Genomic DNA, 27,493 nt, shown 5'->3' with positions numbered 1-27,493 from the left:
TCCTCCAGGCACTTTATTCCCATTTTATTCTAACCAGTATTGTTAGTTACATAATACATATCATATATTATGAATTTTTCTTTCACTTGATTTTAAATTCCTACAAAGTTAGAAATGTATCTTAATGTTTGCATTCTGGGTACCTAATATGAGTCTTAGAACATTATAAATACTGTAGATTCTTTCTGCCATAATGTTGATTCTGCACATGTGGGTAAATGATGATAGCTAACGTTGAGAGCTTACCATGTGTTAGGCTCTCGTCTGTGAGCTTGCTACATAAACTTATTTAATCTTCCTAATAGCCCTATGAGCCTTGACACAGTTGTTATCTTCACTTTACAGATGAGGAAATGGAGAAATAGAGGGGTTAAGAAGCCTTGCACAAGGTTGCACAACTAGGAAATGACCAAGTTGAGATTCAAACCCAACCAATCTGGCCCCAGAGCCGCCTTTTACAACTTGTTATGCTATACTGCCTCATCGAGTAACTGTTACTGATTTCTTAATATTAAATGTAGGTGTGGGCTCAACATTGGAAATTGAAATAAGTAGAATTATGCTTACTATTGAGTCATGTTTTTCTTTCATATTATTAAGTTTTTAAATCTAATATGCCCCCAAATATATTTTAGCTTTTTTTCTTTTTGAAATCACCAAGGAAATTGAATGTGATGATTGGATTTTTTTTGGTCATAGTTTATTATAGCAGCAATAGAAAACTAATATATCTGGTGATACAGCTGTAATTGCCATCTGTATACAGTAGTCCCTTCCTTTATCTGCACTTTCACTTTTTTTAAAAAAAATTCAGAATGTTATGGGGGTACAAACATTTTAGTTATATATAATGTCTTAGCCTCGCCCAAGCCAGGGCTGCAAGTGTGCCCTACACCCATGCAGTGTGCTCCGAATCCATCTGTTATGAGTTTACCCACCCCCACCATCCCCTCCCACCGGACCGGCACCCAGTGAGTATTACTACCATGTGAGCACCTTAGTGTTGATCAATTAGTACCAATTTGATGGGAGTACATGTGGTGCTTGTTTTTCCATTTTTATGATACTTCACGAAGGATGGGCTCAAGCTCTATCCAGGATAATACAAGAGGTGCTAGTTCACCATTGTTTTTTGTAGTTGAGTAGTATTCCGTGGTATACATATACCACATTTTGTTAATCCACTCACGTATTCATGGGCACTTGGGTTGTTTCCACATCTTTGCAATTGTGAATTGTGCTGCTATAAACATTGAAGTGCAGATGTCTTTATTATAGAATGTTTTTTTTTTCCTTTGAGTAGATGCCTACTAGTGGGATTGCTGGATCAAATGGTAGTTCTATTCTTAGCTCTTTGATATATCTCCAGAATACTTTCCACAGGGGTTGTACTAATTTGTAGTACCATCAACATGGATTTTTTTTTTGTTTTTGCTTTTTGGTAGAAGCTGATTTGCCAGGCCTTCTCATTTGAAAAAGTTATGTTTTCTCTAAATATAGGAGGTAACTTTAATTACTAGTAATTCATGGTACCTACTCATCATCTTTTAAGTTTTGGTAGTTTTCAAGCCCCAAGTTTTACAAAGTAAATCACAAAATGCAAAATGGTAGTTCTGGATCATTTTATTTTAAAAAAAAAAGCAAGCTCCCATTTTCTTTTAATTGTATATGTGTTTTCCTTTACATTATTTAAATATAATAGCTGTTTTTTTTGTTTTTTGTTTTTGTTTTTGGAGAAAGGGTCTTACTCTGTCACCTGGGCCCGAGTGCAATGGCATCATCATAGCTCATTGCAGCCTCCAACTCCTGGGCTCAAGCGATCCTCCTGCCTCAGCCTCCTGAGTAGCTAGGACTACAGGCATGCACCGCCACGCCCAGCTAATTTTTAGATTTTTTTTTAGAGATGGGGTCTTACTGTGTTGCCCAGGCTGGTTTTGAACTCCTGGGCCTCAAGCAGTCCTCCTGCCTCAACCTCCCAAAGAGCTGGGGTTACAGACGCCAGCTACCATGACCGGCCTATAGTAGCTGTTTGAAGCTCTTTTCTGCTACGTTGATCATCTCTGTCATTTCTGAGTCATGTCCGATTTGATTGACTTTTTTCCCCCTTAGTTTTGGGTCACATTCTTTTTTGCAAATCTAGTGACTTATTTTTTTAAGTATGCTCGGTATTGTGTCTGTTAAGTTGTTGAGTGCTGAATTTTGTGGTCTTTCTTTAAAGATTGCTGAATTTTGTTTTGGTAGACAACTGAGCTACTGGTGGATCAGCTTGTTTTTAATCTTTTTTAGGGCAGGTCTAGAGTGGACTTTACTCTAGGGCTAGTTTAGCCCCATTATTAAGGTGTGATTTTTTCGAGATCCCTTCTGAATGTCCTGGGCATTTAGTGAGGCCTTTCTAGTCAGGCTAGTTGGCACTCAGACTTATCCCAGCTCTGTGTAAACTCTTGGAATTGTTCACCTTACAACTTTCTGGTAGGTGCTCTTTGCCTAGCCTTGCAGAGTGTCTTACCTTAACATGTGTAGCATAGTTTTCAGCCAAAGACTCAAGGGAACATCACACAGATCTCTAGACCTCTTTCTCTGCGTGGTTCTCTTTTCAATACTCTGCCTTGCACATTCTACCTACCTTAGCTGCCCTGAGCTCTGATCTCCACTTCCTTAACACAGTGTGACTACTGTGTTCTGCTTAGGGCCTTGCTTCCTGCTCTGCTGCCCAGACTGTGCCTTTAGGTAGTAAGCTTGGGCAGTCATGGGGCTCACTTAGGTTTTTCTTAGGGGTCTCAGTTCTGGCCTGCTTTTTGACCAGCATCTGAAAACAGTTGTTTCACATGTTTTATCCAGATTTCTATTATGGTGAGAGGGCAGGTCCAGGACTGATTAGTCTGTCAGAGCCCCCTGCTTAATATTAAGTATGGTAAAATAATTGTCTATGGCCAATTGACTAGTAATGTATTTTAAGACAGCACCTTAAAATTTTAAAGTGGTGTACTAGAATTTTCTGTGATGATGCAAGTGTTTTATTCCTATGCTGTCCAGTCAGGAGCCACTGGCTACCTGTGCATATTGTGTACTTGCAATGTGGATAGTGCAACTGAAGAGCTCAATTTTTTTTATTAATTTAAATTTAATAGTTCCATGTGGTTCATGGCTCCTGTAGTGGACGTGCAGTTTAAGGTGTTGCTGTCAGTATCATAAAATTTCAACTGTAAAGCTTTTGCATTTAAGAAAAGTGCCCATGGTTGATCTTTAACATGTTCTAATTTAGAAATACTGTAGTGTTTTTTCAAATTATAAAAATAGTTGTGTGTTCATTGGAGCTTGTTTGGAAAATACAGAAAGTACAAAAAAAAAAACAACCCCCCAAAACCAAAAAAAAAAAACCAAACCATGTCCTGCATAATCCCAGAGATAACCAAGATTATATTTTGGTATATTTCCTTCCAGTCCTTCTATAAATAAAACAAAAAATTTTAGTGAAAAATCATTTGGGTTATTTTAAATATTTCTGTCTCAAAAGGAAATGTGCATAGATGGCAGGATTAAAATTGTGGAAATTGTTGTCCTTCTAGAGAATTAGCCTTATATTGTTATCAAAGAATAGCATTGCCTAAACAGGCTTTCCTTCTTTTATAGGCTGTGTATATTTAGTGGTTTCAAGAATAGTATATTAATCAGGAAGCTTTTTTCTTTTGTCTATTTGTTGCAGATTGGTGCTTAACAGAAGAGAATCTTCTTATTTTCTATTGGCTGCTTTTTGGCAACAGCTGGAGGGAGGCTGGACCATAATTTAATACTGGCTCATTCACATGAGACTCAGGGTGACTGTGGTTTGAAGACTGCTTTCAGTTCAGTCTTCTGAGCGGCTGCTGTGCCCGAGAATGTGCCAGGTGCTTAGACTCCAAAGGCTTGGCCCTTGAGGGGGTTCATGGTCTAGTCAGGGAGAAAAACATTGTTGGATTTTCTTCTATTTCTTGGGCTGGCGGGGGAATTAGATTTCACCGTTCATTTTAACAGTACAAAAATATTGCAAAATTAGCAGGTAATACCCATCATTTCTAATTTCTGAAATCTTTTGTGTAGGTGAGACATGGAATCCATTAAAATTGCATTATCAGTTAAGAAACGTGCGGGAACGATTAGCTAAAAACCTGGTGGAAAAGGGCGTATTGACAACAGAGAAACAGAACTTCCTACTTTTTGACATGACAACACATCCCCTCACCAACAACAACATTAAGCAGCGCCTCATCAAGAAAGTACAAGAAGCTGTTCTTGACAAATGGGTGAATGACCCTCACCGCATGGACAAGCGCTTGCTGGCCCTCATTTACCTAGCCCATGCCTCGGATGTCCTGGAGAATGCCTTTGCTCCTCTTCTGGATGAGCAGTATGATTTAGCCACCAAGAGAGTGCGGCAGCTTCTCGACTTAGACCCTGAAGTGGAATGTCTGAAGGCCAACACCAACGAGGTGCTGTGGGCCGTGGTGGCAGCGTTCACCAAGTAACTGCTCAGAATGAAATGCTGTCCTTTCATGTGAACCAGTAGTTTTTCTTCTATTGACTTCTGGTTTTCTGCAATTTGTACTTTCCCACACTACAATTGGCTTTTGTTTTAAGAAATGGTGGGTGGCTTTTTCTTTTTTGTATGTATGCAGGATTCTGCTGGTACGAGAGGCCTTCCTCTTTCTGTTTTTAAAAAGTTTTACTGCCATATTGGCATTCCATTCCCTGTTGCCATTCTCACTGTTACGTGTTTTGGGTTTCTGATATACTTTGACTTTCAGAGTACCTCCAGTCTCCTCACACATGCACAGCTTTTGGATTACCTCAGTTTGAGTTTTCCCACATGTGCATGTATATCTAGCATTCTGCCTGTGATTCAGACAGAAGTCACAAAAAGGCCTTCAACTCACCAAAGGTAAATATCTGTATCTATTAGGACATTTTATACATAGACCTCAGTTGAGATGTATACTTAGCAAAATTATTTTTAAATTGAAACAGCACAGTAAATACTTAATATAAAATGCCCCTTGGATTTTGCTTCCCATGTAAATCTATTGTATTATTACACTTGTTATAATTTTAACTATTAAATCATAAAGGTCCAGTTGTTTCACAAAGCCAGTTTGGGATAGGCTGCATTCCAGTTATGCTGTATATAGTTTGAATTATATATAAATTGCCCCTTCTTCTGGCCGACCCTGGCCCCATCTTAGTATTTTGCAAGATTTAATTAGCTGTACACCTGGTGCCCCTCACTTGCTTCAGAAGTCATTGTTGTTTGATGGCAAAATAGACCTCTCATTGAAGGAGAGAGAAAAGATGTGTATCTGATGGGTTCCAGATTTTTTTGAGCTGTGCCATTCACGGTACTCTTTGCCTATGCATCTCCTTTTTGGATTTTTTTGTTTTTTGGTCTTACTGTTTTTTTTTAAATAATTTCTGTAGGGAAGAGGCTTGTGACCAGTACCAATCTTGAGTACAGTTGTTCTTTTTTTTTCTGTCCACAGTAAATTAATGTCTGCTCTGAAATGTCATTTATCTACTTACACTTTCTTGGGGGAAAAAAAATCAGATGTCAGTCCTAGCAGATGTTGCATGTAAATGGGTAGCAAGTAATGACTACAACTCAGATGATTAAGAATTTTGTAATAGAAAGCTCTGCTATGTTTTAATTTTTTTATACAATTATGATAATTAGCATCATAAGCCTATAAATCTTTGCTTTCTAAAGTTTATTTTTACTATTTCTTTATCACTGTTTATCGTACCACCATTGGTTTAATAATGTAAATAATATACATTGAACAAATTAAATGTCAAATTTTTGTTACCATAGTTCATATTAATAGTGGGGCTTTCAGGTGTTTAGAGTTTTTTTGTTAACATTCAATGCAAAAGTACTAGATGGTGTATAACTCTAGAGTTGAATTTTAAGGGATTCCTTAATATGTATACTATCTTTTTATCTGAAGTAATAAATAAACTATGATCTTGAAAGTGCCTGAATCAGAGCAAGCATGTCATTTGTATTTTGTGTTCTCAGGTTTTCTTTCAAGTGAAGTTTTACTTAGTGTAACATCGTGATATGTTAATGCAGGGGTGGCAGACTTTTCCTTAAAGGGCCAGATAGTAGATATTTTAGGCTTTGTAAGCCACATACGGTGTCGGTTGCAACTTCTTAACTCCACTGAATGAAAACTGTCATAGACAATACAAAAAAATGGGCTAGGCTGTGTTCCAATAAGACTTTGTTTATGAAAACAGACAGCTGGCCATGGACTGTAGTTTGCCAGCCTCGGTTTTAATGCACGGAAAAAAGATTTTCTACGCATTAAAATAACCTTCTTTAGTAACCTCCAAAAGTGACACTATTAGTGGTAATTAAGTATAGAAACTATTAAAGTTTCTTCCCATAAAATAGATACTGTAAACTGTTAGCAATATACTGGAATTTCTTACCAGGTGAAAATTTACTGTTTTTCACTTGAGAAGATTTTAGAAGTGAGGGAATAGATGTTTCTAAGGTTTTCTTCACTTCAGCAGCAGCCTTGACCTTCTCAAGCATGGGGGAAAAGGGCCTCACCTGAACTTCCAGTGTGTGTTTCAGAGCAGAGTACACGGCGAGCTCTACCTGTGTGTAGCCCTAACTTTAGCACATGTTTCTGTATCCAGAGGAGAGGAAAAGTAGTGGCTGCTGGTGGTACCTAGAACTCTTTCTCCTGTAGACTGTTGTTGCTCACAGTTGTCTTCAATGCAGGAACGATGTGACTCCATGGAAATAAAAATTCTCTGTGGTAGGAGCAGTATTTCCACAGGTTTATGCCACGTCAGTTAAAAGCCTTCAGATCCAAGAATCAGGCAGTAAATGTTTGTACTATAATAAAACTTAACTAGACATCTGTTGTGGAGAGAATTAGTGGTTGGTGTTTCTTTCTGCCTTCTTTATGTTGTTTAATTGAGGAGTGTTCCTTAAAATAACCTGATCTGGTAGCTTATTAAGTGCATGCTATGTGCCTAGTTAAGTATTTTGTGTCTCATTTTGACCTCCCCAGATTCCAGTTGCTGTCTTCACTTCGTGAAGCACAGACTCAGAGGGGACATGCCCAGTCGCACGTTACTAGTGAGTGAGCAGCGGTGGCGGCGCTTGGCCCAAGCGTGCCTGCCTTGCCCGGGCACTTGCAGGGCTGCTGCTCTCAGAACAGAGCAACAGGCAGGCAGACAGTTCTCATGATGGTGCAAAATAAGAGTAAACGACATCCCTCCTTTATTCTAATATCTTGGTATGGTTTATGTACATTATCTTTTGGGGATGAAAAAGTTGACCAACTTCCGTATGTTCTCAGAAGGTGGCAGCATTGTCAAGTGTCAATGGCCAAGAAAGCCCCCGGCCTGCCAGCGCAGCATTGATCAGTGTGATCTCTGACTCAAGCCTTCCCATTGTTTGTGAACAGATGGGTACGATACTCCCTGTAAGCACAGCAAACCCTTGAATTTGGTCATCTCCCAGAGGAAGGGGAAAGAGGCTGGTGTCTGGTTCAGTGGCAGCACAGGAGCGGTAAGTCACGACAGCCAGCCTGATGATGATGAAGGTCTGTGACTGCCAAGCATGGCTACTCTCGCCCCAGCGGCCCGGACACCTCCAGACACAAGTTTGTGTAAGATACTTACTTCATGAAATTTAACTTCCAACTATGACCTCTCCATCTTGTATTAACTTACATTGTCAGATAATACTGCTCCATTTCACTTTCATCCAGATTAAGATGACCGGCAAAGTGAGGTAGTTTCCAATTCATCGCAGCCCATTGGGTCCCAGGATGATAATGCCTGGCTCTGGTAAGTTCTGCACAAATGTCCTGTGTTCTTTAACAGCAGCAGTAAAGTGGTATTAATGTTTCTAACCTTGCAAGCTGTCCTTCAGAGGGGTGTGGATGGTAACATAGTTTAATTAAACAGATATCCACACTTTGTGAGCCCGATGTTAGAATTGCATAGTTGTTAATTCCTGGTAGAACAGTGGTATAATATGACTCTCACTAGCATCATTATACACTGATGTGCAGTTTACTTTTTACACTTATGTTGTGGAGAGCTTTCAGGATAAATACACATCATTTTCATTTGTTTGTTTTTTAAGAGAGAAAGTCTTGCTGTGTTGCCAGGTTGGGGTGCAGTGGCTGTTCACAGGGTGGTCATAGTGCATGGCAGCCTCGAACTCCTGGCCTCAAGCAGTCTTCCTGCCCCCGCCTCCTAGTAGCTGGGTCTACAGGCACATGCCACCTTACCCGGCTCACATCATTCCTTTGAATGGCTTCATTGTATGATTTAGTTCCATCTTCCATTAACCCACGTTTGGGTTATTCTCATGGTTTTCATTGTTACCAATAGTATTATAATGTATATTTTTGTACATCTTTATATTTCTCTGATTTCTGTAGGGGAAATTAGTAGGAATGGATTTGCTCAAAGAATATACCTTGAGAATGTAAAAAAGCCAGATTGATTTCTAAATATGTACATGAACTTTCACTTCTGCCAATAATGCGAATGCTGGTTATATCCTAGCCGACTCGGTAGTTACCATTAGGCCTGGCCCCTTAATTATCGAGGGGTTGCTTATCATTTACTAGCTTCACTGATAATTTGTATTTGAATTACCTATTCATGTTCTGTATCCATTTTTTCCTAATGGGCGTTGACCTTTTTATGTATTGATTCACCAGGACTTAACCCTATGTCTGTGATGCAACTGGGTTTCCCAGTCTTTCAAGCTGTTGTAGGTAAGTTTTTCTTTTGCTTTCTTTTACGTTCAGAAAAGTGTACGGTGCAGTGCCTGAGCATATACTCAGTGGAGATCTCATTTGTTCTAAAGAGATATGCCTGCCTTGTTTTCGCTCCTTTTATGTGTTAGCAGCCTTGCTGTTCAATCCTAGATCCTGTGATTTCTTGGGATTGTGGAGTGACATTTTAATTCTAATAATTTCTTCTTTGTTTATTAGCTATAATATTTCTATAAAGAGAAACTTCACCTTATGTACATTACCTTTTAGTATAGTTCATAGAGGAAAGGTAGGGCAAATTCTTACAGTTTATTATTTTATTATTTTATTTTTTTCTTACAGTTTATTTACTGTTTCTATGACATTGAATTTTCAGATTCTACTTATAAGTAAGGTCATATAGTACTTGTGTTTTGTGCCTGAGTTATTTCACTTAGCATAGAACAAAATTGTTTTGATCTGTTACAGTTGCTATCCTTATTAATGCTCAGAATGTCCTATCTTCAGCCAGTGGAACCCTCTTCAAAGATCCTGAGTCTTTTTGACACAGTTTGTCTTTGATAGCCTCCTGGTATGGTAAGGTATTTCAGGTTCGTTTTGTAATTTGCCATATCTGTAATCATCCATTTCTCCAAAAAGCCATGGTTTCTTTTAGCATGGAAAGGTATTGCAAGGCTAATTTGGGCTTTCGGTATACTTACAGTGCCTTGATCATTGCTTCTGGGGAGAATTGTGTGTTTGTGTTCTGTGTGTGTGTGTGTATAAAAAAATAAGGTGAATGGAGGTGATGTTTATACAACATCAGTATGCTTAATGTCACTGAACTTTACACTTAAAAATGGTTAAAATGGTAAATTTTGTGTGTATTTTGTCATAATAAAAGGAAACAAAGTGCTTTATGAGTTTACACTGATAGTTCAGATTCAAATTTAGAATTCATAGTACTTTTTTGTCTTCTGGCTTAAAGCTATGTTTCTACTTTTATGTATTGAGATTCCTGGCTCTCTAGGACACTGATGGTAAATTAAAATATCGCTTTCTCCCACACGACGTTCTCAAAATAACAGTATCAACACAACCCCAGCAATATACTTAAAGAATTTGAGTTTTAGACCCTATTTCCTGTAATTTCTCCTCAGTGTGTGGTTTTGAGAGTTCATAGCCTGCATCAGCCTTTGCCTCTTTCATTGCAGACTTCACACCCTTGCCCCCTGTGAGAGGGTGAAAACGTCCACGTGCAGCAGCTGCTGTCCAGTTGGTCCTCTGAGCTTTCGTGGTGATTATGGTGGGGTCATTCGGATGCCCTGTTGCTTCCTTCTACTTCCCTTGCACAGATCACGATACCAAATTGGCCTTGGTGGTAGTAGTGGTTTGTCCCCACCCACCTGTGTATTTTGGGGTTTGTGGGGGTACCTTTGTATCTAGTTTTGTGGATATTTACTGTGTTTTTTCTATATTATTTGTGTGGGTGTTTCCTGGATACGTTGGGGGAAGGTGTGGGGATATGATAAAACTATACCAGTGTTCCTGCCATCTTGCTTGGATCTCCTGGGAGAGCCCCCAGTGTTTTTTAGTTTGTATGTAATCTGGTTAAATTATGAATCTGTTGCCTTATAGATCCTGAATTTAGCTCATGCTTAGAAGAGCCTGTTCACTTTGTGACTAAAATGTGTTTGGCTTTTGTGGATCATTTTTGGTTTTTTGTTTTGTTTCCTTTCTTGTTTTTGTATCTTTGACCCCTCTGGAACTTTATTTTGATGTTGAAGATTTTGTTGCAGTGATACAGCTAGTTTTCTGATAATATTTTAGTATTAATATTAAATAGGGTACATAGTAAGACTCCTTATTGTGCTGCTTTTTCAAAATTTTGTCAGGTTACAGTTTTTTTGAGTTGTACTTGAACTTTTAGTTTGGGGAAAATTGAGATTTCTACAGTATTGAGTCATCCTTTATGTCCCTTAATAGGGTTTGTTTTAGGTCTTGACTGTCTTGCTAAGAATAAATGTAATTTTCAGTTGCTGTTGTTAGTGGAATATTTCTCCCATGATACATTCTTACTGGTTATTTATAAGAAAGCTGTTGTTTTGGTGAATGTTAATTTTTGTAGTCACCATATTGAATTCTAATATTTTTAATATTAATAGTTTTTCAACCAGAGTTTTTGTGTTTATGTGTACCCAACTTTGGCATGGGCAAATCCTGATACTTTTGCTTTTACTCACTAAAATTTTACTTTCTAAAATTTTATCTGATTGCATTGGGTTATATCTCAGAACATTATTATTCAACATTAATAATAATAGTGAGCATCTTGTGCAAGTGTGCACATTCCTGACTTTGGAGTTTCTCCATTAGAGCATAATGCATGGTTTAAAAAAGTGTTGCCATCTTTCCCAATAATTCTTTTTCTCTTTTGTCCCATTAATATAATGAACTACATTTATAGATTTCTTAATTTCAAGCTGTTCATGTATTCCTAGAATAAGGCTAACTTTTCAGGCCTGACAACTAAAATTTTTAACTAGAAAGTGATTCTATTATAACATCAGTTTATGTTTTCTTTAATGTGCTGCTGAATTCTATTGGCTGATATTTAATCAGTTCAGTTCATCCTTTAGGACAAGAGAGGGAAGTTGGGTACCAGCTGATTTTAATCTTTATTGAGATACTTAGTTGTTTAGGGGATCAGGAGGGTTTGTGGAGTGATGGTGGCTGTGGCCCTATGGGGCAGGGTGAGCTGGGACAGCTAATCTCTACTGAATCAGTTAATCGCAGGATCCTATCTGGTGGAGGCTCCCCTCAGATCAGACTAAGCAGGTCAGAGAAGTAACAGGCAAGGAATAGATTGACCAGCAGATGCCTGGGAAAATGAAAATGATCCCCCCTTTTCAACCTCATCTTCCCGACCATTCTGAGGTGTGAAGATGACTCCAGTTCAGCTGTATCCTGCTGCTTAAAGGGCTCACCTTGTCCTGTATTCTTTCTCCAAGTTAATGACTTCAGGGGCATTCTTCAAAACTTTCATTTCATGTCACCTGTGCTTTCGAGAGAAATGTATCCCATTTCATTATTCTCCTTCACTTTGGTCTTAGGTTTTATTATACATGGTATGTAGTTTTCCAGATTCATACACTGAGTTTGTGGCTGTTTCTGTATTAAAACTAGAGTTTCCCTCTTTGTTCATTTTATTGGGTTTCCAGGAGGGGAGTTAAGCAAACACGCACTCCCCTAGGAAAAAGCTCTACCCAACCTAGTGGCAGGCTGAACCAATCAGACTCTTACCTTTGGGCTGTATATGGAAAATCAGGCAGGCAGTGCTTATATGTCCAGAAGGAGTCTGTGATACAGTGTGGGGCCAGTTGAGGTTGGAAACTGTGCATTTACAGCAGCATCATTCTGTGTGGTTGTGGGATTTTTCTCTAGGAATACGGGTATCGGAACCAAGATGCTGGCTAGTTGGAAGAATCCAGGATTGGCTGGTAAGACAGGACAGTGGGCCAAGGGATTAAGCCTATGGGCAGGACCGAGGTTGCTAAGCTCAACCCTGGGGTTCTAGTCTGAATAGAGAAAGGGAACAAAAGGATGGAATTCTGGTAGGGAGAAAATTGACAGTTGAGGGATTATAGAGTTTATAGAAACTGAAGACAGGAAGTAGTGGGAGAAGGTGACCAGGAGGTTGTAGTAAAAGAGTAGGATGTTTACCTGTAAGATTTTAGAGGTGCAATAGTTTTTGAATGATGTCAAGATTCTGAGCATAGCATGGAAAAGAGCAGCTAACGAGTTCTATTGCCTTTGTACCTCTTACCCATTTAGTAATAATAAGCATTTCTCGATATTACTCTATAAAGGCAGAACAATGAAAGAAAAAAAACCCAAGTAGTAAGCAGAGTGTTTATTCTTTTAAAATTACTTAAAAAAAGTTGTTTACAGAGGTGTGGATTTACATAACTTGACGACAACATTTTTTAAAATGTACAAGCTATTTCATATTATTGCACTTACTCTTTAATATATAAGGCATTTTATTTTACATAAATAAAGGATAATATATAATATCATACAACAGGTGTGGTGCCAACTGAATCAACCATGAAATTCAATGACATGTGAGTGAGAAGATGGAAATGAAACCCAACCTACTTCAATCTTCATGGTATATTCTTGCAACTATGATTTACATGTTATAACACATATTTACCCTCATAGCTTATTGTGAATGACCAGTTTAAAAAAAAAAAGACAGTTTTAGTAGGACAACACCATTTGTGTTCACTTCAGGAAGTGTGGGAATTTATTAGACTAATTAGAAATACAAGTCATGCCTTGAACACTGAAGACAAATAAATAGCATTCTCTCTCAGGGTCAAAGATAGTTTAGCTTTTGCTTCTTCCCCTTAAATTCCAACTGTTGGCCAGGAAACCCTTCTGGCAAGATCTAATAGAAATGGCTGAAGACTTTAACAAGTGTAGTAAGCCAGAGGTCTACCCTGTACTCTCTTGGTAAGAGGATCAAGGACTCTGGGAAGGAGACCATTCATTCCATCGCTCCACACTGATCTAGAAATTCCTGTCTGCTCACACAGGACTGGGCATTTCTTATTAGTAGGCATAGCTGTAAGAGTGGAGGCTCAAAATGGTTTTCAGTGTTGACTTCAAATAGTCTCTTGTCATTTAGGCAAGAAAGCATAAACCATGAAACTGACCGTAGAGACTTAAAAAAACAAGCTAGCATGCACCTTGCACTGACTTCCTATAGTATCCTACCTGTAATTGTAGTGAAAAGTAGAAGCTAAATCAGACCTTTCTAGCTAACTGCTGTACTACATTCTCCTTTGTATAACCTGTTGAAAAATGAGAAATCTGGGCTCAGACAAGCCAGATCTTTCAGTCCCATGTGAAGGACCTCTCTAGGCTGACTCCACAGATGCTTAGTGGGATTGGTCACTCAGAAAATGATGTACAAAGGTAACAGTTCAAGCACCAGCATGACCTGGGGGTCACAGCCATAGACCCAAGCTGTGGGTTATTTAAAGAAATGTTTCCAACATAAAATTCTAGTGTAATCGTGTGTGCAGGTATGACAAATGCAGTCTCCACCCGTATTCCCAGGACTCAGCGAGTTGGTCTGTGCTACCTGAAAATTTTGGTTGTAACTACGTAGTTCTGCTCCTTTACCTTGACAGTCACTCACCCTGTTTTCTTCCTCCTCCTCCTGACATTTTGATAAAGCTGGTGAGGTTGGGATGTATTCAAGAAAATAAGGTACAGTACGAGGGGAGAAAAGCCAACTTTGTGATGGTGAACACAGTGGCTCCTATGAAGATCGTGCTTTGAAAGGAGCAGCCAGGGCGAGTTCCACTAGCAGCATGAGTCACAACAGTCTTCTGCAGGAAAACATTTTTGGCAAAAGCGAGAATTTGCAAAACACGAACAGCAAAAACTCCAGTCATTGCAGAGTTATGTCATTACACCAGGTCAAGAAAAGAGAGCCAATGCTCAGAAATGTTATATTTCTTAAACATGGTGGGAAAGAGGAGACAAACCAAACAAAAAAAGTCCCCTAAAAGGATTATTGTAAGCTCCTCTATTTGGATTGTAACTATAATGCCTATGTTTATAAATATAAGGACAATTAAAAAGATACTTGATTTCTGAAAATTTAATGGTTGGAGTGCATAATATATAGAATGGAAACCCAATGACTGCTATTTTTGCCTGTTCTTGTGTTGATTAGTCTTGAAAACTCTATATAAGGTGCTTTCAGATCTGGAACTTTCTGCTCCTTGTAAGCAGCAAAGCTCACGGCTATTTAGTACAGTTATCAGAAGTGCTATTTCGTAAAACAGCCTTATGACTTAGGAAATGATCAACGTGTCACGGTGATCAATAACCCATTGAGTTGAACTCTGCATACATTATACATTACACTCAAAAAATATTACTTTCTGTATTTTGCTTTTTCATTTTCAGATAATTCCTGAGCTTAGCCTAACAATTAGGTCATAATTCATTTTAAATCTCATTCTATTTTCAGGGTAACATATATAGACCTGTAGCTCCTCCTTCCATTGAATGTGCCTAAAAGCACTATCATTTACTTACAAAAATTATATAAAACTATAGTCCTTTTAGCTGTACCATTAGTGTTACCCTCAGACTTTGTTAGTTACCTAATCACCAGGATTAGGTATAGTTGGGAGAGCTGGCAAGAGGGATGCAAAGGTCTAGCCAAATGTTTCAAATGAAGAAGGGCATGTCACATCTTGTATCCCCATTGGTGGACATAAAAGGTAGGGGACAGGCACTGGAATGAAAGGGACTCCTCCTGGCCTGAGTGATCCAGGTGGAAGGCTTCCAGAGTTCAACTTCATTGCTGTTGCACATACAATAGGTCAGGCTACACGTGTAAGTATAAACTTGGAAATTTTTATAGTCCTTGTCTATACCAATGTTTGTTTCAAGAACTCATTGTGTTTAAAGAATTCATTCTGATTTGCTGAAGTAAGAAGAGAACTGATAAAAGGACATTCTTGTTAAAATTCACGAAGAATTCCTATGCTTTCTGATTACTAACTGCACAGGTCCTTCTGGAACAGACTTCATAATATTCCAGGCATCGAAGTGCATGAGCCCAACCAAGGGTTTCCCATTAATAGCAAGAATTTCATCTCCAGCTTCTATTATTCCAGCTTGTTCAGCTGCACCACCTATGAGAATAAAGGCAGAATAATGGCTTGGCATTTTCATAGCATTCAAAAAAATTACAACTAAACTAAAACCTTGAGAAAAATTTCTAAATGATATTTATGCCTATATTGTTGGTATAGGAAAATATTTCTTAAACAATATATCCATAAAAATATATCCATATAAATAAAATATATCCATATATCCATAAAAATAAATTCAGCTCTAACCCCCCAAAACACAAGCAAGATAAAAACAAGCAACTGACAAGGGGAAGAGATTTTCAATATATTTGATCAATGGAGGGTTACTATCCAGACTAAAGAACTACAAATCAACAATACAAAATAGAAAGTTGGGCAAAGGAAATCAACAGCTAAGATCCAAGTAGCCAGTAAATGCAGGAAAACAGGTTCAACTTTTGTTAAGAGGTATTGGCTGATAAATGTGAGTTCTGAGAATATGCTCATCAGTGACTGTGGCTATTACTTACAAAGCTTAACATAGTTTTACATTATAGCTTTATTGAGCTTTGAAAAAAATGCAAGTGTAAGCCCTCCATTCTCACACATATATGTCTAAAACACACTGCAGAAGAAATGCACACTAGGGGAAGCATCCTATGGAAAAAATAGCATTGAAAAAGATTTCTAAGTATGAAAATAAAAATTTTCTCAGAAATCTTAATTAGATCTCAAAAGACTGAGCAGATTATTTTATCCTAAATTTCTGAACATCATTGAAATAATATTTTATGTTTATATACATGTACTTACAGTTGATTGTAAAAATTGATAAAATACAGCCTGGAAGAAATCTAAGAAGTCCAACACACCCAAGACAAAAACATTTTAGGGTGATAATAGTTAGAGGCAGATATTATCATTACAAGAGAGACCCCACCAATATCAACTCTGTAGTGGGAGCAAAGAGAATAATTTAAGCCCCAGTCATTGCTTTCTCAAGATGCACGTTTTTGGAAGGACCAAAGTACTGCTGTGTTTAACATAACCAGTTATACTTATGTTAACATGTATACCCAATGTCCTGTTCTAGAATAGTAACTAAAGGCCCCAAGCAGGTTACATGAAACCGAAGAATTTTGTGAGTGTTCACTTGGGCCCAAGGGCATGGGGGGGTTCCAACCCAAAACAGAAGGAGCAATCAGACTGGGTTTTGGTCTCAAGTCTGTGACTTCAGGCAAGTTGCAAATTTCTCTAACCTTCAGTTTTCTCATCTGCAAAATGGTGATGGCAATAATGTGTCTTGTTTTCTCACTAGGTTGTTAGAAGGAATGAATGAGATAAAGCAGATTAAAATCCTTTAGGAGACAGTGTTGTGCAGAGCTAAGGTGCTGCCAGCCTTTAGACTTACTACATTTTCACACGAGAGGGGAAAAAACCTGGTTTCAATCAACGGTTGTTTTGGATTTTCCAGTACACAAGGCCAAACTGAATCCTAACTGATTTGAGCAGGGTATGTCTCTTTCCATTTACCGATGCATGTATTTTAATGTCCTTTAGACAGCCTTTATGTTTTTTCCCAGAAAAGGTCTTGCATAGCTTTTGTTTGGCACATTCTTAAGTCCCTTACAGTTGTTATAATGAAATGGTGGTCACGCTACATTTGGGTTTTTTCATTCCACACTGTTTGAGCTGGTCCTGATTAATTAGAGATTTAATTTATTTCTTCAACTGCTATTTGGGTTTCCTTTTTATGAATATATTTCATCTATCATTCTGCTACAAATAGAAATTTAAATTGTTTCATAGATTATGTTTTCATAGCATTTTAGTAAGCACTGCTAAAATTTTCCCCAGAGATGAACCAATATATACTTGTACCAGAAAGAATGAGTGCTTTCCTTTGTCCACGTCCTTGCCAACACATAATATGAAACTTATTTTTGACCAACTCAGTAGATTAAAAAAATCATTCCTAATAGGTACAGTTTTCACCCAATAACTAATTTAAGTTTGAGCATCTTTCTGTGTTTCTTGGCCATTTAGGTTTACCTTTTGTCAATTTTCTATTGTTTCCTTTACTTAAATACTTATAAATTTTTGTCTTTGTCTTACTAAATTACAGTTCTTTATATATTCTGGATATTAACCCTTTGTTAATCAAATATATTGTAAATATCTACTAGTCACTTATATTTTTATACTTATGAATTTTTTTGCCATATAGTAAACATTTTTTAAGAATATGTGTTTTTCTAATAAGCACATGTACTCACCATCAGATTGGTTTCACTGATCATCACCTAAGAGCACGTTTAGGAATAACATTAATCGGGTGTCGGGCAGATGTCGGGGGTGGGGTGGGGTGGGTGGGATAGGTGTATACATACATAATGAGTGCGATGCGCACCGTCTGGGGGATGGACACACTTGAAACTCTGATTGGGGGGGAGGAGGGGCAAGGGCAATATACATAACCTAAATTTTGTACCCCCATAATATGCTGAAATAAAAAATTATTAAAAATGTGTTTTTATGTTATCAAACATTTTAAGATAATGGTTATTGCTAACATATAGGAAATTCTATTGATCTCTATGTTGAGTGTGAATTCATCAGTCTTGATGAACTGTTTATATTGGCTTGACTCTTAGTTTTTTTTTCTAGGAAGAACATAATTTGCTAATAAATTGTGTTCCAATGTTTCTAATTTTTATACCTCTTAACCTTTCTTGCCTTATTCATTGCTTATTTGGTCAAATGATGAAAAACATTTGAGAAGTGATCCAAACCTATAACTCTACTAGTGACAACGTACACTGCTGTCTCATACAAGAACTTAAAAATTATTTTCAGGCCGGGTGCAGTGGCTCACACCTATAATCCTAGCACTTTGGGAGGCTGAGGTGGGAGGATCGCCTGAGCTCAGGAGTTCGAGATCAGTCTGAGCAAGAACAAGACCCTGTCTCTACTAAAAATAGAAAAAAATCAGCTGGGCATTGTAGCTTGTCCCAGCTACGCAGGAGGCTGAGGCAGGAGGATTGCTCAAGTCCAGGAGTTTGAGGTTGCAGTGAGCTATGATGATACCAGTGTACTCTACCTGGGGTGACCGAATGAGATACCGTCTCAGACAAACACACAAAACCCTATTTTCTAATTTTTTTAATGGATAAAAATCCCTGACCTTTAAGAAATCTTTAGGGATATTGGTATTTAATTTCTTTATTATTAAGAGATTTTTTTTTTGTATTAGCCTTAGGCAAGAAATCAGTATTTCCTTATTTCTGCTGCTTGAGCTAAAAGGCACAGGAAAACAAAATGAACAGAAAACCGACACCCATGAAATTTTAAGTATAAATATGAGGTAAGAGGATGAAATCTTTGGATAAGGCCTAAATCTGTGCAAAGTAACTAGATTCACTAGTCTCCAAAAAGTGGAGGGAGGGATCTACTATATAATATTCCAAAATACTTGAGTGCCTTTTCATAAAAAACAGAACTGCAGGCTTGCACATGAGAGCATCTGTTGATAAAATGCTAGGCGAGTCCGTGGAAAAGATGCTTCTCTCTCCTCCTCCTCTATTTCTGTAGCAATTTTCACAGGTTTCTGACCAGAAGCTAGAGACAAGGGCCAAGAAGTTATCCAGGACTTCGTATCTCTGCTTTGCTGGAGGCAGAGCTGGAGGATGTTCATCTCTCCTGGGACTCCTTCTCCACTTCAGGGTACAAGTACGGTGGGATTCCTCTAGCCGGGCCCCCCCAGCTGATCTCACCCTAGGTGCTGCTTTAGCCAGCTTCAGCTCCAGTCCCTTGGCTTACAGGCCTTGGGCACCTTTTGGGCTGTGTGCTTCTTGGCCTACAGATGCTACGTGTCCTGTGACTGACCATGAAGGCATCAACTCCAGCTCCCTTCATGAATATCTTAAGATACCTTCAATTTAGCTGTCACTCTTGAATGATAGTTTAGCTAGGTATAATGTTTTAAGCTGACTTGAGAAATTTTCCCTCAATTCTCTGAAGGTGTTATTCTGTCAGCTTCAGGCATTCATGCTGCCAGTCTGATTGTCGTACCATGTGATCAATCTGTGAATTTTCTGTTAGCTTTTTAGATTTTCTTTTCATATTTTAAAACTTTGTCATGATGATATCAAGGTTTACAGTTTCATAAAATTCAGCCTGTTTTGCCCTTGATGAGTTTTCTCAGTTCTGGAAAATTCTTTGTCATCATTTCTCCAAATATTTCCTATCTCTCATTCTGTTTTTGCCTTCTGGAACTCCTTATCCCTTTATCATCCCTCCCTTTGTAATTTTTATCTTTCTCTGTGATGCCATAAACAATGGTTTCTTCTATTTTTTTTTTTTTTTTTTACAAATTCTGTCTTCATATGGACTTAGTCTACCTTTTAATTTTATTCATTAACTTTTAAAATATATTTGACTCCATTTTCACTAATGGGGGGCGGGGTCTTGCTATGTTGCCCAGGCTGTTACTCAACTCCTGGGCTCAAGTGATCCTCCTGCCTCAGCCTCCTGAGTAGCTGGGACTACAGGCTGGCGCCACTGTGCCTGGCTTGCCTTTTGATTTTTTACATATGTGTGTGCTACTTTTGAATACTCTCTTGGTCTTATTCCAGAGATAATATTCCTGCCTTTATTTTTAAGGGGCTCTCTTGTTTATTGGGTCTGCTGGCAAGGGATGTCCTCCTGCACCCTATGAGGGCTGGCTCTTGTGAGCATTCTTGCAGTCGAGCTGCTTCATGCTTGCCTGAGCTCGGCTCTCTCTGTTCTACTGCTCTGTCCACTTGACCAATTAGCTTACTGAATCTGAGGTTTTCTCTCTACCCTGGTCCCGTAAATTCAGACATCATACGTAGCGCAGACCTGACCCCTGCTTGCCCACAGGGCCATGAGCAGGCAGCCTGTCCCTGGCTGCTACCCAACAGCAAAGCAGAGAGCAAGTCCCGGGGCCTCTGCATCACATGATGCCTGGTTCCCGCTGCCCCCGGGGTGCTCGGCTCCTGCCCCTGCGTGGGCACTGAAGCCCCGGCCTCCAAGCGCATTCGTTTCTCACTCTGCTGCTTCCTCTGCAGCCCTGCTTAGCGCCACTAGGAGCTTCACTTCCGCGTTTGATCTACAGAGATGTTTTTTAAAGCACAGCTCTCCATTAAAACAAATGTTTTTCCTATTAATACTGTGTGTCAGGAGAGGAAAGAAACTTTGGAATTATTATGTAATTGTAGAAATATACCACAAGGTCATTAACTAGGTGGTCATTTAAAAAAAACAACAATCCTTAGCTGAGAAGAACTGACCTCATTACTTTCTGACCTACTTATTCTGTTACATTCTCTAACTTTAAACGGGTTTCTGATCTATCTGTAATTATATATTGATATTGTTGGTACAATTGTATTAATATAATTGGTACAATTATATAGATTCTTAACATAAGAGATTTTTGAAAACTGGCCAAGATCATAAAATGCAGTATTCAAGTTGATGAAGAGACTTCTGTTTACCAACCATTGCAATAGCGTCTACCTCTCCCGTCTTGCTTTCTTGCAGTCTGGTATTTTAAGTCAGTGAGATCTTGGCTGCTATTAAGCACTTCTGACTGGCAAGTCTGAGGGCATTACTTTGCTTGGCACGTTCATATCAGTAATAACAGTATCACTTAAGAGCACAGATGGAACATGGAGTGATGGATTGGGAACAGCCTCTGGTGCCAGACAGCTGGGTGTGAGCCTGGTTCTGCCACTTACAGCTGTGTGCCCTGAGGTGGCTCCTTACCTCCTCTGTGGCTCAGGCTCCCCTTTTATAAATTGGGGATGATGGCACCTCCCCGATAGGGTTGTCATGTGGATACTCTGAGTTAAATGTCTAAAACAACAGGGCTGACACACATAAAACCCTGTATGTCACAAAGCCATTGAAAACATTTTAGATTTTTAAAAACAAAGTTGATTTCCAAATGGAAGGCACTAATTTTTCATTGAGATACATATGGAAAGAAAACAGGTAATCAAAAGCTGAGTTTTCTAGGATATTACCTTTGTACACTCTTTTAATGACCAGGGGCCCGTCTCCAGACACCGACGATTTTCCTCCATCCAGACTCAATCCCAGCCCAGCCGAGGTCTTCAGCACTTCAACACACAGAACATCGTGTACAGCCACGCTTCTCCCTGCAGCAGAGGTGTGCGTTAAGAATGACAGGGTTGTTCATCGCACCATCTGTCCAGGTTCCCCCAAATGCATTGCTTCATGCACCGTGTACTCCTGGCACCCTTGAGTCCCATCTAGCTTGAGGTGCTTACAACATTTGGTCCCAGAATAAGAGTTGGTCTCCCAACTTGGGAGCTGCACTCCTGGCTGTGTTCCTGCATCCTTTGTTCTGTGCATTTTCTGCAAGCGCTGGAGAGCGCTTTTATGCCCAAGCAGAAATCCCCAGAAAACAAACTGCTCTGTTAAGCCACACACAGGTAGTGCACGTCTCAGTGAAGACTGAAGTCACACTTGGGGAATCAAATTTGATTTCCTGCCAACCCTGGTTACCAATGACAGTAGTATCACTCTGGTACTAAAAGTTGGCAGCACCAAAATGCCCAGCCTCACATGAGACTGTTAAAATTGACTCCAAGCTCTCTGGGAGCCTGCAGAGCTTCCCTCCTTCCCCTCCCGCCACTCCTGCTCCTGCGAGGGGAAGCCCTGCGTCCGGGTGTGGCTGTCCTCACTGTACACACACGGGCTGCCAGTGTGGGGAGAAGCGTTTCCATGGAGATGTCTGCTCCACAGCAACTAACTCGTGTGCACTGTGTGCTCCTCTGGCTGGGGTCTGAACGGGGATCGTAAACTTGCTTTTTATTTTCCTTCCTTACGTGTTGCACCAGCCAAGGATGTCAGAGCTAAGTGCGAAGGTGCACTTAGTTGACTGGTAGGCAGTTAAACTGTCCACTTAATGTATTCGTTAGGGCTGAGACCAAGCTAGCATCATCACCTTCACACATAAAGGCCAGTCCATTATTGTGGTTTAAAGAAGGCCATTCTTGGCCGGGCGCGGTGGCTCACGCCTGTAATCCTAGCTCTGGGAGGCCGAGGCGGGTGGATCGCTCGAGGTCAGGAGTTCGAGACCAGCCTGAGCAAGAGTGAGACCCCATCTCTACTAAAAATAGAAAGAAATTATCTGGCCAACTAAAAATATATATACAAAAAAAAAATTAGCCGGGCATGGTGGCTCATGCCTGTAGTCCCAGCTACTCGGGAGGCTGAGGCAGTAGGATCGCTTAAGCCCAGGAGTCTGAGGTTGCTGTGAGCTAGGCTGATGCCACGGCACTCACTCTAGCCCGGGCAACAGAGTGAGACTCTGTCTCAAAAAACAAAACAAAACAAAAAAATAAATAAAGAAGGCCATTCTACATGGTCTCAAGGACATTTACTAACTCGGGAGCAGCAAGATTTTCCAGTAAGTGACTTAACTTGCTGTTAAACAGGAAAACAGGCCTATTACAGGGGCCTCAACTCTGGCTACCTACTGGAATCACCTGGAAACATTAAAAAAGTACTGGGGCCTGGTCCCCACCCTCAGCATTCTTTTTCTTTTCTTTCTTTTTCTTGAGACAGGGTCTTGCTCTGTCACTTGGGCTAGAGTGCAGTGGCATCATCATAGCTCATAGCAACCTCAAACTCCTGGGCTCAAGCGATCCTCCTGCCTCAGCCTCCCAGGTAGCTGGGACTATGGGTGCGTGCCACCATGCCGAGCTAATTTTTCTATTTTTTTTTTTTTTGTAGAGATGGGGTCTCATTCTTGCTCAGGCTTGAACTCCTGACCTTGAATGATCCTCCTGCCTCAGCCTCCCAAAGTGCTAGGATTACAGGTGTGAGCCTCCGTGTGTGGCCACTCCTCAGCATTTCTTATTTAATTCACCTGGCGAATTTCCTAGGCATCAGGATTTTTAGAAACAGCTTTTTTCCAGGTGCCCCTACTGTCATCTTACCGCACCAAGCCCTGAGTCTGACCTTCTCATATATGGTAGGGACTAACCGCATAGGACTAGGCAAACCCGGGGCAGAGGGGCTGAAGAATAGAATATGGGATAGGAACAAGTTTGAGAATAGGAGTAGCGATATGCTTAAGCCCCTCTGGGTGCTCACAGTTTGGTAAATGCAGGCTCTGGTTCAAGGCCAGATGTCCCGGAGGTGCCACAGGAATACCTAATGTAAGTGATGGGAGAACCTCTCATATTGGATGGAGTTCACAAGGATTAAAAACTCTGTAAGCTGTTAGGACTAAGTGCCAAGTGGTTTCCTTCGGCAGTTTAAGTTCCCAGGGTCCCACTGAAAATCCACCAGACAGTTGAGACGGTGCTGGGCAACAGTCAGTGTGGCAAGGGCTGGTGGTTTGAGGCGCTGCCGACGTCGGGAAGGGCCTCAGCTCTCTCGGAGAGGGAAAGTCAGACGACAGAGCAGAAGGAAGACCGCAGACGCCACTGCAGAGGCCTCCGGACAAGAAGTATTTCTCGCTCGTTCAGTGGAATCAGAGCCATTTTCAGCAAAACCTTGCTCAGGCCACAGCAAAGGCCAGTGGTGCAAAGGAATTCAGCTGCCCGTGACTTTATCAGGGAGATGCTGAGGAGAAACGAAAGGCCCCTCGCAGAGGGCAGCGCTCCGGCCGGAACTTCTATAGCCTCCGCTTTGTCCCCTCGACTAAAGAGGGACACTGCTCCTGACTGCCGTGGCGGGGGACGCCCCGGAAGCCTGCAGTAGCATCTGAGGGCAGTAACCAGCCCGCGCTGCAGAACAGATGCCGCGCTTAGTCCCGAGGCCCTGAGTGTGGAGGACACACAGAAAACCGGTTTCTGCACCTCTTCTAGCCAGCTTGTCACGCTTGACTAAGCTGCATTCTCTGTTCTCAAACACAGAACACTTTTGCCCCCTCTTCTAAAACGGGAAAGAATCCCAGCCTTGATGGCTCCCAAGGATACATCTTGGTTTTGGAAGTTCTCCTGCAACACTGACTCCCCCCCATCCCAAGTTTCCTGTTTTACTCAGCAGTGCTAACAAGAAGAGGTAAATATGAAAGAAGCTCCTCCTGAGGACATTCAGAGGAACTGTCATGAAATTATTTTAAATCTTCAACAGCGTGGCTTAAACTACTGGGGGATTTTTATAATGTATTTGAAACACTGCTTTTGCAAGAACCATCCCCAACGCACTAGACTTTGCTACATTTAATTTTGGGGATGCAGAGTTTATCTGTGATTTTCCTTTATGTTCAACCAGAATCTGCTCTGCTGACCGTTGAGCTGATGTCTTACCAATGCCAGGCTCCAGGGGGATGATCTTTCTGGACAGCGAGCCCTTCCCATTGGCCGTGGGAGGCTCCTGCCTGGCGGAGGGCCTGGGCTGATCAGTCCTTTTCCTGATGACCACGAGGGCGTCTTTGTGCAGCTGTGCCTGGTGCAGAACCTTCTGGACATCCCCGTGGGCTAAGCCGGCCAATGAGGTGCCATTGACTGACAGAAGGAAATCCCCTCGGCTCACAGTCCCTTCCTGAGAAGCCGCCCCCTGAGAAAACACCCTGTGGACCTGGGACAAGGAAAGGAAAAGGGAACAAAAGCCAGATCCATTTATGACCTCCAGTAAAAGTGAGACAGTAACTGCAAATGTGTAGTAAAGCAACTTTGTAATGACAAGTTTTGTAAATCACACAAACAGTTGGTTTATGGAAAACATATATTCGGTGTGGGGGATGGAATTGTCAACGCAAGTGTCTGCACAGTTTCACTCAACTTGTTGTGGGTGTCTAATGTGTGCCTGGCACCCAGGGGGCCACACAAAGACAACCCTGGGCTTGTCCAGTGCAGGTGACCTCCTTAGTATCCCAAAGGCCTGTAAGTGATGGAAGGTTCTACGTCGCTATCCTTGAGAAAGAAGTAACTTTATCAGCAAATGCAACCGTGGTCAGCTGATTCTGATATTTTCCTAGTACTTAAACAAAATATTTAGGCAAATTATAATGATGTAGAGAACGGTGTTTATAGGTGTTGGGATTTGGCCTATATATCACGTCAGCTCTGTGTTAAAAATGCTGATCTCTGTCAATGAAAATATTACGTACAACTTTTCCCACTTTTCACAGTGGTAGCAGGGAACAAAACCCAGCATCTCCGAACCTACCGACTGGAATCTGTGTCCCGATCGAATTCTGGGCTGCGCAAAGAGGGATTTTCCCGAGAGCCCAGTGACATCGCCACTTACCATGACTGATTTGGGCTCCACGTCTGCCCCTCCGGCCACACTGAATCCCAGAACTGAGCCTTCTTTTCTAGTCAACACTATGAAGCAAACATCTTCTTTATTCTAATGAAAAGAAACAGGAAAAAGGTTACAGCCCTTGTGCGCAGAGCAAGGAAGCCCTGGCGCAGACCCTCCTGTGAGTACCCGTTACCGCCGACCCTAGGGACGCGCCAGCTCTCATGGAAGCGTCAGACCCACCCATTTCTACCACCTGCATGGCTACATGGCACGTTCCGAGGATCCACCCTGCACCTGTGGAAGCACAGGGAAGGTGGACGTGAACCAGGATCGGGGCAGGGGACAATGCAGAATTTTCGAGTCTTTGAGCCATTTGAGGCACCAGGTTGTGTCTTCCCAAATCTGATCATAGCACATGATTTGACCACAATGGGAATTTCTTTATTCTATAATTGTTTAAGGCTGCAATTTAGCAAAGCCAGTTCCAGCAACGGCAAAAAGACAAATGCCAGGAGGCAGGATAAGAGCATCTTGAGGCCGTATGTTTTATACACCATGCTCACCATGTTCAGGTCATTGGATTTCAGGTGCAATTAATTAACTGGCACCATAAAATATAAAGTATCTTAAAACTAATGGTCAGCTCATACTGAGACCTAAAACATTCTTAGTAATGTCTTCGGGTTAAGTAATAAAAACTGTCCTATGTTTTCATGTATTGATCAAACAATATCTTAGAATAAAAGATTTTCATATACAACATTAGCTGAGCTAATTATTCTAAATTTTGACTTCCTTTAATCACATTCTAGACACGACTCAGCAACACTGTAAAGATCTGCATTGCTGGGTTTCACGTGAAGTGATTGAGAATCTGTCACTTCAAGGTGTCCTCAAACACAGCAACAGAAAACAAATCTAACGATATCTCTTAAGGATTCATTTGATGAAAGTGAAAACGCTGCTAGAAGAAACCACTTCTAATGTGCTGGGGAGGGAACACAAATTAAAAGTATTTAGTTTCATTTCTAAGTCACGAGGACTAACTCCAAGTATTTTATACGTCCCTAAAGAAGTTCATTTGAACCAAAGCCCTATATATGCTGATACGAGAATGTCTTGCAGAACTTTTGGGGAGGGGGTTGGGATGTTGACTTCATGGGCACCTTCAAACATATATGTGCACAGACACGGGTCAGTGAGAAGGATGGTGGCTGCTTTGTAAATAAAAACAGGAACATGTGGCCCAGTAAACCACCTTTGTCCAGCTTCGGGGATGTAATGTTGATGCTGTAAATATGAATACTTCTTAGATATGTAAGTGTCTTATTGAAGCAAAGAGAATGGATATTTGAAAATGGGAGTCCCTTGTATTCCAGGACAAGTTACCATCATATAACATACAATATATGTTAACTGTTTGTTATCGGTAAGTCTTCCAATCAACAATAGGACTATTAGTAGTTAAGTTTTTGGGGAGTCCAAAGTTATATGCAGATTTTTGACCATGAGGAGGTCAGCGTCCCTGACCCCCACGTTGCCCGAGGGTCAGCCGCACCCCGGGGCAGGGCAGGGCTGCACTGATGGAGCTGTTCTTTCACCAGCAGGTGGCTCCCTTGACTAGTTTCTGTCCACACTTAAGTGGCCAGAGGTGCTTGTGATCCGTCTTCAGCGTTTCCAAGATGCCTAGTACTGCCTGAGGACCCGCTGCAGACCAGCGCCGAACGGGAGGGTGTGGTGGGTGGTGACTAGTTGCTACTAGGGAATTAAGACAGCAGTGACACCAACCCGGCACCCGAGCACGCA

At 40.7% G+C, this 27,493-nt stretch overlaps 2 protein-coding genes and 1 long non-coding RNA gene across 4 annotated transcripts in view; 2 read left to right on the top strand and 1 right to left on the bottom strand.

Annotated features, from left to right (window-relative positions):
• Positions 1-6,014, top strand: part of GOLPH3 (golgi phosphoprotein 3) — a 48,122-nt gene extending 42,108 nt beyond the window's left edge. The window contains exon 4 of the mRNA XM_045566333.1: positions 4,078-6,014. Coding sequence (XP_045422289.1) covers positions 4,078-4,502 — 425 coding nt within the window. The 3' untranslated portion in view covers positions 4,503-6,014. The remainder of the gene's footprint in view (positions 1-4,077) is intronic.
• A 1,682-nt stretch (positions 6,015-7,696) lies between these two features.
• LOC123648490 lies at positions 7,697-9,402 on the top strand. The gene is made up of 3 exons (XR_006738637.1): positions 7,697-7,839; positions 8,727-8,783; positions 9,252-9,402. It is a non-coding gene; the product is annotated as an uncharacterized LOC123648490 (long non-coding RNA).
• Positions 9,403-12,656: 3,254 nt separating this feature from the next.
• The window catches only part of LOC123648488 (PDZ domain-containing protein 2-like), a 190,788-nt gene continuing 175,951 nt past the window's right edge, over positions 12,657-27,493 (bottom strand). Inside the window, exons 21-24 of one of the 2 annotated variants that reach the window (XM_045566330.1) lie at positions 25,691-25,792; positions 24,748-25,018; positions 21,484-21,618; positions 12,657-15,490 (exon numbers count right to left, since the gene is read on the bottom strand). In XM_045566330.1, coding sequence (XP_045422286.1) covers positions 15,324-15,490; positions 21,484-21,618; positions 24,748-25,018; positions 25,691-25,792 — 675 coding nt within the window. In that variant the 3' untranslated portion in view covers positions 12,657-15,323. Of the gene's footprint in view, positions 15,491-21,483; positions 21,619-24,185; positions 24,257-24,747; positions 25,019-25,690; positions 25,793-27,493 lie in introns of those variants that run through there. The other variant, XM_045566329.1, reaches the window with a different exon arrangement.

The sequence above is a fragment of the Lemur catta genome, chromosome 12 (genome assembly GCF_020740605.2).
Source record: "Lemur catta isolate mLemCat1 chromosome 12, mLemCat1.pri, whole genome shotgun sequence".
Lineage (NCBI taxonomy): Eukaryota > Metazoa > Chordata > Mammalia > Primates > Lemuridae > Lemur > Lemur catta.
Note: the sequence above shows the minus strand (reverse complement) of the source record. Positions and strands in the feature narration are given on the sequence as shown.